Source organism: Rhodnius prolixus, unplaced genomic scaffold, assembly GCF_049639745.1.
Source record: "Rhodnius prolixus isolate KJV_2025 unplaced genomic scaffold, Rpr scaffold_7, whole genome shotgun sequence".
In the NCBI taxonomy this organism is placed as follows: Eukaryota; Metazoa; Arthropoda; class Insecta; order Hemiptera; family Reduviidae; genus Rhodnius; species Rhodnius prolixus.
In genome coordinates, this window is record NW_027411582.1 from 668,293 (window position 1) to 679,639 (window position 11,347).

Genomic DNA, 11,347 nt, shown 5'->3' on the forward strand with positions numbered 1-11,347 from the left:
AGCTATTTATGTTCTCAATTATGGTTTATTTTTCACTAGTTTATAAAATAAAACCTAGAACTGAAGACGGCCTTAAATGCGTATTAGCGTAGGGAAAAATGAAGCTCCTCTACCTAGGCCTCCTTAATGGGCACGTAGATTCAGAATGCTTCTAGACAGAGTAGCGTTAATCAGCTTAGTGTCCCTATAAAGGTAATTTGATAGCGTAACATTCATTAGCTTGAGGTCTGGGTAATTTAGCATCAGAGACCTACGACCACCAGATATTGGAGGAAAAATCCAGTTAAGGTTCATACACTGGTCCTACAAGGTGCTTAAGCACCTACCAAAAGTAGCTAGTCTGCCAAAAGAACGGGCTGCACTCCATCCTACAATGTATGCAATTCTCCAAAAATAAAATCTTTTAAAATCATTTCAGGTTAAAAAATATATTTTCAAAATAGAAATTTTTACAAGTAAAACTTTTTAAGGTAAAATGCAAATTCATGAAAAATCCATAAATATTTTTGTTCGTTTGTTAGTTTTTTGTTCCTTATTTAAGTAGTCATTTACGAATTCTTCTTTGTCAAAGCAACGTATGTGGTCTTGACTTCAGTGTACGCCTGGAGACCGTATTCACCTAGTTCTCGACCATTACCAGACATCTTGTAGCCGCCAAATGGTGCTTGGCTTACAGTGAAGTTGTAGCAATTAACCCTTTATAAAAACATAACAATCACTAAAATATATATTTGAAATGGATTAGGATAAATTTTTTATATGTATTGAACATTCTTCAAAAAGCAGATTTCTACCTTTTCCCCATTAGGAGACACAACCACTGTTTGGTTTAGAAGCTACTGATTCGCACTAACAACCTAACCTTCAAAGTGCCGCCAATAGATTAGTCGTAATTAGAGTAGCAAGATCGATACCAACTAGGCAGGCGAAAGCAAAAAATAAAAACTCCTATGAAGTCAAGTACTCAATTTGTCAGAATTTATCATTTAGTGCCTTCACAATTGAAACTTTTTGTAATGACGTTTGAATGCCGATGATAGATATTTGAGTGGTCGCAGGAGTATTCTGAAGACTAAGAAAATTTTAGAATGGTCAGACTTCAGAGCATCAGCTGAGGGTTCCTCAAATCACAGGCCTCAAAAAATGAATACATTTTTATACTCGTCTGTATAACGATTATTGAACTAAACTTAGATTAGATTAGATTTAGACGGGCGGGACGGGACCAATACCCCACGGCACCGCAGCCACAAGAGGCTTATTGTGCCTTCCCTCTAAATCTAGTAGGTGAAACCTCCCCTTCTAAGAAGGTTGAGGGCTTTCCCTACCAGTTCCTTCTGCGCTATAATCTCCTTTGGTCTCAAAGTCCCAAAGATGTCGTAGCGCAGTCTCGCGATTGCGACGCAATCGAATAGCAGGTGAGAGGCCGTTTCCTCCTCTTCCTGGCACAATCTGCACAACGGTTCCGAGCTAATAAGCCCTAATTTGTGCAGGTGCTTTCTGAACCTACCGTGCCCTGTGAATAGGCCCGTAATCAGAGTGATCTGATTCCTGCCCAAGCCCAAAGTCTCTTTGGTTCTATGTTTGCACAGCAAGGGCATAACACTCTTGCTGTGTTTAACCCCAGGAAGTATCACCCAGTTCTTTTCGTGTTCTCTCCAGATCCAATCTCTGAGAGCCTCACGAACTGCACCCGTGGTGATCCCCAGGACAGGCTACGGGCCAATGAAAGGAGTGTTGGCTCCATTCCTGGCCAATAAATCAGCAGTCTCATTCCCCTTAATCCCTGCATGACCAGGCACCCATTCTAACCGAACTTTATTGTGCCGAGCCAGTAGTTCTAGGGCCTTTCTGCATTCCCAAACCAGGGAAGAGGTAGTTCTGAAGGAGACAATGGCCTTCAGCGCGGCCTGGCTGTCCGAAAAGATGCGAACCTCCCTATCCCTCAAATTCCTTCGCAGATTTTCCTCAGCACAGGTTTTTATAGCCAAGACTTCGGCCTGAAAGACGGTGGCATATCTCCCAAGAGCACTCTCAATAAGTACCTCAGGTTTAGCCCTATACACTCCAGCTCCGGTCCCACAGGCCATCTTGGAGCCATCTGTATACCACATGGCTTCCTTCTGGCACTGTTCTGTCCAATTTATCCTCCATTCAGTCCTCGATCTAAGAATCACCTGAAATGGAGTCTCAAAACTGTATTTAGGACAGACACTGTCCCCAACCATGTCTATGACCGGAATTGAGTCGACCTTGTCTGTAATATTCATATGTCCAATAGAGGAGCTAATGCGCCTCCATTGTCCATTTCTCGCTAGTCTATACGCGCCAGCTCTTGCCTCTGCCTGAATAACAAACTGAAGCGGAGGCAACCCCAGCAGTACCTCCAGCGAAGCAGTTGGGGCACTACTAAAGTCCCCTGTAATTAACATACAGGCCAACCTTTGTACTCTAGCAAGAGCCTTCTGTTGCTCAGTCTTCCTCCACCACACCACCGCTCCATAGGTGATAATAGGTATGACTGTTCTTGTATAGAGCCATTTTTGGGCGCAGACCCCAAGTTTTCCCACAGGTCCTAGTTATGCCACACAAAGCCTGTTTGGCTTTGAGTGTGACTTTATCCAGATGTGCCTTCCAAATGAGTCCAGAGTCCAGGATAATACCGAGATACTTAACTTCACCTGACACATCCAGAATTTTATCAAAAAATCGAAGATTTCTGTAGCTCTCCTTGTCCCTTCTCCTAGTAAAGGGTACCAGAGTAGTTTTAGAAGGGTTCACAGAGAGATCCACTCTTCTGCACCATCTTTCTATAATTTTGAGTGCTTCCTGCATGAGTTCAGTAACAATAATCTCGTGCCTACCCCTGACTACCACGGAAATATCATCCGCGTAGCCAAGGACCGTGAACCCACGGAGGTCTAACATCTCAATTAGCTCGTTAACGACCATACACCGCAGGAGCGGAGATAATACTCCTCCCTGCGGACATCCCCTAACGGTCGTTATCACCAGTGATTCCCCAAAGAGAGTCGCTGTAATTCTCCTTGACATTAGCATGCTACCAATCCACCTTGTGATTGTGGAGTCTATACCATGCTTTTCCATTGCCAAGTAAATAGAACCGTAGGAAGTGTTGCTGAATGCTCCCTCAATGTCCAAAAACACCCCCCAACGCCGTCTCCTTGCAAAACACAGAGGCCTCCAGCTCCTTAACTAAACAATGGAGGGCTGTTTCACAGGATTTGCCTATCTGGTAGGCATGCTGATTGACTTGAACTAAACTTAATAGTGAAGTATACTTTTGCAAATATTCCTACTGGATGTACTTAATATCAGCGCGAACCTGTGAAGAACCTGCAAGCTTCATTTTAGTCCTATTCTACTTTCAAGAATAACAGTGTTCCCATGCACAAAACTATGTAACCTGACATTAGATAATACAGTCTAAAGAGCCTACTTACCAAACAGTGCCCACTCTAAGTCCTTGGGTGATTGTGTTCACTGTGTCTATGTTCTTGGAGAACAAACCAGCGGCTAGGCCATAGTCTGAATCATTTGCTCGTTCAATCACTTCCTCTACCGAGCTGAATTTTAGTATCTGCTGTACTGGACCAAAAATCTACTTTACAAAAAGAAAAAAGAAAGAAGATAATTGTTGCAGAGGAAGATTAAACTGTCACTGCAGGAAAAAATTACCTCCAATTTGCCGTTAAAAATCTACTATTGCTCTCTCTAAAAAAGGGAGATTTTTAAATTATTCAAAATATTATTAGCGGAATTGTATGCGAGTACATGTTCAGAAAGCATGGAAAGGCGAGCGTTTTGACGCAGAATGAAGATGTTTAAAATAAAATAGATAAAAACAAAAAACATAGTCGGAAAAACAAATTTCCGTTTCTTCTGCTGACGGTCAAAATTCAACAAATCGAATACTTTTAAAGTTTCTCTACATCCACGTCTCCGATTCTGATAACCTTTTCTATAACTCTCCTCACCAGCATATACACCTACTGCCATACAAATTTTATTTGCAACTTTTACAAACATTCAGGGAAATCACAAGATCAGTTTTTTTGACGCACGTCATTAACATCTATTGCAGACAATATTGGCCTATTTTTTTAGGCGTGGTGTATCATCATCACATTAGGTTGACAGGGTGAAAGCTCATACTTTACTATTCACATTTTTTCTAATAGAAATTGTTCCACTTGGGGATTTCCCACTTAGAAGTACACGCTAATAACCCCGTACCCGAAAATTACAGAGAACTTTACAAAGACTGATAATCTTTTCTCGAAAATAACATTACAAATTTCATACTTAAATGTGTTATAAATACAATGTACTCAAAAATGTTACCAAAAATCACTGATTGAAATCCAAGTAATAAAACGCAGAAGGCGCTAATGACCGTGGCAGTCGATGCCCCACAATTATATATATAAATGTTTTCATACAAAGTTATGAAATCGTTAACACCGCTTACGAGGAAATCTTCCAAAAACGAAAAATGATTCAGTAAAATGACACATTATCTTGGCAGATTTTGTAAAATCAATCTGTCGGTTTCTGCGGTAGCGCCTAAGCTAGATATCGAATTTTTCTATTGTTGAGTAGTAAAAGTAATATCTTTTTCGCATTCGAAAGAACCTCAGAACTTTAAATCCCTCAGAATTATCTCTAGTGAGAGATTAGGGAACATAATTAGATGCGAAATATCGCTTCAAATTCTGTGAATATTTAGATAACTGGTAACTTAAAGATTCACCTCTTCTCTGGCGATAATCATGTCATCTTTGACGTCCGCGAAAATGGTTGGTTCGACGAAAAAGCCTTTGTCACCGACTCTCTTGCCGCCAGTGACCAAACAAGCTCCCTGTTCTTTGCCGCTTTCAATGTAGCCAAGAATTTTGTTCATCTGTTCCTCGTCTATCTGTAAGTAAATTCACCCGACTTTCTATTAAAGTAGTTTCACACACAAAATATTCTCTTCAGAATTAAAAAGAAGTTTCGACTTCGTACAAAAAAAAGTAAGTTAATTTCAATATTAATCAAATTCAAAATCATTCTACTGAAACAAGTATGACGTCAGCAAAAAAAATCGTGAATCGGTTTTACAAAAAAAAAATATAAAAAAATAGATTCCATAAGGGCACTTACAATTCTCTGTAATTTGGAATTTAGCTCCTATATTTGATTCTTTTTATAATTAAATAATTGGTAAGACATTGTCTAGGATTAGCACAATGGAGAAAAGCTAATTTAGAGGAAAAACTAATAAAGTGCTCCTCATAATAAACCCTAGTTTTTCATTAAATATGACACTGCAATTGACTATGGTTAACTAACCTGAGGACCTTGTTCTGTGTTTGAATCAAAAGGGTTGCCAATAATCCGTTGTTTAGTTCTGGCCGCACTCTTTTCTATAAATTTATCGTAGATCTTCTCATGTACGTAGACTCGCGTACCCGCACAGCAGTTTTGACCCATGTTGAAGAATGTACCGTCATGAGCGCCTTCAACAGCCTGGTCCAGATCGCAGTCGTCCATAATAATATTTGGCGATTTGCCACCGAGTTCCAGGGTCACTCGTTTCAAGTTTGTTCGCCCAGCTGCTTCCTTTATCTTTTTTCCAACCTGCACACCCAGATTAGTGAATTGATTAGAGGTTTGGTAGAGCTGGCGATAAATAAAATGAAATTCACTAACGCCCTTAATAGTTGAACCACCATTTTTTGCTGAAAATTTGGACGTTTCGACATGAATAATAAATACATAAACGAATAAATTTTATTATGTTATCTTTTATCTGTACTTCAAACAAATTAATAATGATAACATATAAAGTTGGTTATCATCAATAAATCCTATGAATTAATAGATGGATCAGAGGTGACCTCATACGTGAGCTGAAATTGGCGGAGGATAGAAACATCATAAAATATTATTTCAGGTTGTTGAAGCACTAAAGAAGTAAACTAATCGGAGATAAGCGAAATCTCGGCTCTACTAAGCACCACTATTATGATACCATTCAAAAATAGACCTTCGCAATAAAAAAAAATGGGAAGAATCTATCTTTTTCAAAAGAATGCGCCTTTGAAAAATATTCTTTTCGGTAAAATACGTGTCAGGTTGGCGAAGCATAAGATCCAGGAATGTATGTATTTACTCACGTAAAACAGATGTTCTCAGAAACATCTTACCAGGAAGACAATGCGCTGGGCAGGCTACTTGGCCAGAATGAGAAAGACGGAGATGGCGAGGAAGGTGATTGAAGTAGTATTCCATCAAAACAGAAGAGTTGGTTGACCAAGATTGATAGGGGAGAAGGTGATGCAAGAAGCTAGCTGGGAGTTAGGAATTGGGAAGTGACTGCATAGAATACAGCTGAATGGCGACGGCTCATTTAGAAAGCCAAGACTGCTGAGGATTTTTGCACAAATTAAAACAAACAGGGATATAACTGAACTTAATAATTATTTTTATCTTAATTCAAAACGCTGTAAAATCAAATATTCTATCTTGCGGTGTACCCTCAAGAATGACTTAGGTCACCAGTAGCACCTCGGTACTCCTTTGTTACGCCACCGTTTAGGAGTGATTGATAAAAGATGATCAGCAAACATTATTAGCAACCAGTACAATGAAGTTGCAATGTAAGTTTACGTCGATGATGTGGCAATTCTTGCAAAGTCACAGAAAAGTTAAAGTCAAAGCATTTCTAGGGTTGAATGTGATCGCTAAAGAATTTAGGTTAGTGCGATCTGTGAAAATATAGCCGTACCAACAAGAAACAGCGTATTCTGGAACCAAAGGTGTTGTTAAATGCTTTTGAACTGTTGTGAGTTTTGTATACTTGATCCTCTTTTAGATCTCGATCTTTAAAATAGATTAACATTCATTCTTCACAGAATCATTTTTGCTTAGCCAGAAAAGCTGTAGCAAAACCTAACGATAAAATAGCCACTAAAGTTATACTTAGGAACCTCAGTAGATCCTGTGAATGCCACCTTGTCCACGCCCATGTGGTTGGCCAAAGCTTCACCAGCATCTCCAAATCCTGGCAAAATGTTCACAACACCAGGAGGAAAACCGGCTTCTCGACATAACTCCGCCGCGTACAAAGCTGTTAAAGGTGTCTGTTCAGCTGGCTTTAACACTACAGTATTACCTAGAAAAATGTGCATACAAGTTGTAATTATTAATAATAAAAATTGTTCATAGTATCAGAATTTTTCAGAGAATTTTTTACCAGCGGCCAAAGCGGGACCTATTTTCCAGGCCCACATCAACAGCGGGAAATTCCATGGAATAATCTGAGCACAAACGCCCACAGGTTCATGTCGAGTATAGCAGAAGAAGTCGCCATTAGCTGGTATAGTTTTACCATGATTCTTGTCGGCCCAGCCGGCGAAGTACCGCAGGACATCTACGCTCTCTGGAATATCAACAGTGTACGACATGGAAAACGGTTTCCCATTGTCCAGTGTTTCCAGGCTCTGCAAAGAAATGTAAAACTAAATTAAAACGAGTAGGGGCTCGTAATGCTTGCCTTTTTTCAGTGCTAAATATGCTAAAAAGTTGGAATAAGATTATAGATATATTTTAGTTTCTAATCATAGGAAGAATTTTAGGTTCTAATTTGAGGCATAAATTATAAACAATTTCTATTGAAGGTAGCAGGTAGTAGATTTTCATGCCTTTTACGAATTTAAGGCGCATTCACACTTAAAAAAAACCTTTTACTGTTAAACCAATTTTTTTACTTCTTACTTTTTCTTCTCAGAAAGGGGTGATCATTCTCTCATCACGCAAGAAATCTCTTAATTTTCCTTACACGTATTTATCTTTTGTAGTGGACCGTATAAATTAACTGGTTTTCATACTACAAAAAAGTTCTACAGAAAATCAAGCTTTATAGTCATTCATTTAACAATTTATTAATTATTAACCTAACCAAACACATAACTTTTTTCAGAATATAAAAAACCTCCAATAAATCAAGTTTACTACTTGTCATTTCCATCAAGATAAAATGTCTAAATCCTTTCTCTATTCTGCAGTATTTGTGAAACTCTCTAAATAATAAACTAGCTGTCTAAATTCGTCCTGGAAAATGATATTCTCTCATTTTCGCTAAGTGTTTCTTTAAAAAAAAAATCTCATTATGTTACTTTTTTCTAAATAAAATAAAATATAATAAAACCTTTCAATCCTACATCCATGAAGTACGATTTTCTGTTTATGTTTTTATTAAAATTCGCCAAAATGGTTGCAGAGATGGTCGAAGACTCATATTTAGACTCATTTCATAAACCCTTTAACATTTTTTAAAGTTATTTTATAGATTGAAATACTTGCTATTAAGTTTTAGAAGCCATCTTTGGAGGACTTGGGTATCCGTCACTGGCAGAGGCTATGCACTAGTATGTTGGCAAGGGATAGCAACTGATTCAAGGCTCGAATTCCCTTCCACTAGCAGCTTTTGGAGTTTTTTAGCTGAAGAGGTAAGTTAATAAGGACCATCATTTAAAGTAAAAGGTCATATTATGGCCTCTGTACGAACTTCTCACGATTGTTTCCCTGAAGATAACAAGACAACAGGAGAGGAACGTGTCCTACCTGATAAACTGGCCTTCAATCACTAATTGGCTTTATAAGAATTTTAGATCTTAGAGATCCCGAAATGACTATGAGTCACCTTGGATCATATAAAAAGTCGAAGTTACTCGAACTACAAGAGATCTCAACAATAAGCGTCTTTCCTTCAGCAATGACTATTAGAGTGCTTCTGTACAGACTAACTCTACAAGAAGAGATGGCCTCGCTGATTGCTGGCATCGGCATGTTTCTACAAGATATCTTTGGCAAGTTGCGATTAGAGATTATATTGCAAAAACAAAAAAGTTATTATTGTACTAAAATACACTTGCCGCAATGTATACGTGATCTCTAGTGATTAAATCAGCTAATTTGTTTAATAGAAAACCTCTTTGAGAAGCGTCCATCGATCTCCATGGTGAACCTAATTTGAATGCATCTTGTGCTGCCTTTACTGCAATATCCACATCGTCCTGCAAAAATCATACAAATCAATTCTATAAATTTTGCATGTAACTACTCGTAAAGGATATTCTAATTTCTCTTTGAAACATTTTTCCTTGAAAATTAATCTCACAAGGGTGCGGAGAAGCGGTCTTGCCCAGTTTCAGTGAAACATGCGCTCCTATCAATTATATACTGCTAAAGGAATAATTAATAAACTGAAGAAACTTCTCTTTTAAAGAAAGTTCCACAACCAAAATTTTGGTTATCTCTTTTATAAGATTTGTTCGTAAATGGCTCTCGATGGTTTTCTTTAAAATTTGTCAGTATATTTCATGTAATCAGATTGATAACTTTTTTGGTTTTTTTTTAGAAAAAATGTTATCGAACAAATCGTAAGGAAGAATTGGACAGGTTTTCTTAAAGCGTCATTTTTGTATAATGTAGGTTTTACAATCTTTGTAATAACAGTGGGAATCAAATACATATATACATCGTACATAATCGTACGCCTGCTCAATCGGCCCAGCGATGTGAGGCTCCTCTCCTAAACATAATTTTCCTCTTCACCCCTCTCTCTACCTGTACCGCACCGATTTGAGAATTAAATTCAGACTTTGAAGTAAATGAAAAAGTTGGAACCTTGAGAATTGTATTGAGAGAAAGCAAGTAAATGTTTACACCAGATTTTTCCTGATAAAACCCCTTATGATCGAAATTGAATTAATACATCAAAAATAAATTAAATTTTCAATTTAAGAGTTTCAAAATTAAAAGTTCATAGCTCTTTGTTGAGATTAATTGACGAGGCAAAGTTGAATGCATTCATACTTTTATCAAATAGGAGGTTATATGAATGTTATTATCTGCACCCTAAAGGTTATAACCTTAATAATCAACGGCACATGGGGATATTGGAATTTTATCTGGAAATTTTATCGCGATAACACTACTATATACCACAAGTTATAAAGTCAAGCTATAACAGAACATATTTTAATAGAACAAACTATAAATAAATTTTACACTTAACTCTTTATATGAAAATTTAAACAAATATTTATTTTATTAACAGTTACAATACCTTATTCGCTCGGCTAACTTCTGTTATCACTTGACCTGTAGCTGGATCTATCGTCTCAAAAGTACTCCCAGAAGTTGAAGGAAGCCATTCGTTGTTGATGAATAACTTGGAAAATATTAATTAAATAAAAAGAAATCATAAATTTACCATAATGAACATACATATTTATAAGGAGTAATTAATGAAACTTAATATTAAGCATGTTTTAGAAAAATATATTTTACTATGTTTGAAATATATTTTTGTAATACTGAAGTGGAAAATTATACGTATAAAACATATTTGAATAAAAAGTGTGACTTCTTAGACGGTTGACAAGGGGGGAAAATTGCTAATTCATTTCTTAAAGAAAATTTTCCATAAAATGTAACACTTAATAGATAAAACATCAAATTAGACATCTCGTGAGTTTTTGCTTAACAACTATTACAGCTAAGATTCACAGCTTTGACAAGCTTGCTATCATTATCAGCGCTTAAATTTAGTTTTTGGCCCTAAACATGAACAATATCTTCAATAGCTTGCTTGTAAAATGCCGTGTTAAAAAAAAAAGTAGCAGATGTTAAAAGATAACATGTAAACAGCGAAAACAACGATTATTTTAGCTGCTAATAGAATATCATAATCTGAAATATGGTCTTAAAAACTCGTCTTTCTCTAATGGCCATATTTTTCAACATTTCCGTATTATATCATAGAAACCACTAAAAGGGGCAAACATTCTTGCCGTACTTTGTTCCGAAACATTGCCATTAACCTCTTGAAAAAGTTAATTGAATAGCAAAGGAAAGAAAGGCCCTGACGAGTTTTGAAAGCCAAAATAAAGTATTTCTAGTATTTAAGACGGTCTTAAAAACAAAAACGCCAGTTTTAAAGAGAAGACTTTAAATTCAATTTTATCAGAAAAAATAGAATGACACATACAAAACTACATAAAAGGTGAAATAGATTAACTTACCCAAGTTTGTCTAATTTTAGGTTTGATCTCTGGTTTAGGTAAAGATGAAACAAATCTGAAACCGAATCTGTTATTTGGTGAAAAAACTTTGGTACAAAGTTTTTTCAACATAGTTCATAATTTTCCAAACTAGAAAACAGAAGTTAAAACTACTATTGTTTTATAAGATGACTTAATTAAATGTATCGGAAAGTAAGTACCCCGGTTCGTCTTAAACGAGGTGTAAAAAGTACTGATGCTAATAGGCGACT

At 36.9% G+C, this 11,347-nt stretch overlaps 1 protein-coding gene across 2 annotated transcripts; it reads right to left on the reverse strand.

Annotated features, from left to right (window-relative positions):
* Nucleotides 1–412: 412 nt before the first annotated feature.
* Nucleotides 413–11,237, reverse strand: LOC141446631 (aldehyde dehydrogenase, mitochondrial-like). 2 transcript variants are annotated; one of them, XR_012453798.1, is made up of 9 exons: nt 11,097–11,237; nt 10,139–10,243; nt 8,943–9,083; nt 7,262–7,508; nt 6,996–7,180; nt 5,356–5,643; nt 4,775–4,939; nt 3,465–3,625; nt 413–696 (listed from the first exon to the last, which is right to left on the reverse strand). XR_012453798.1 is itself a non-coding variant. In XM_074113216.1 (9 exons), the coding sequence occupies exons 1-9, from the start codon at nt 11,205–11,207 to the stop codon at nt 549–551; spliced, it is 1,548 nt and encodes a 515-aa protein (XP_073969317.1). In that variant the 5' UTR covers nt 11,208–11,237; the 3' UTR covers nt 413–548. The 2 variants fall into 2 exon arrangements, 1 of the variants encoding a protein (XP_073969317.1); XM_074113216.1 differs by having other exon boundaries at nt 3,465–3,622.
* Nucleotides 11,238–11,347: the final 110 nt, after the last annotated feature.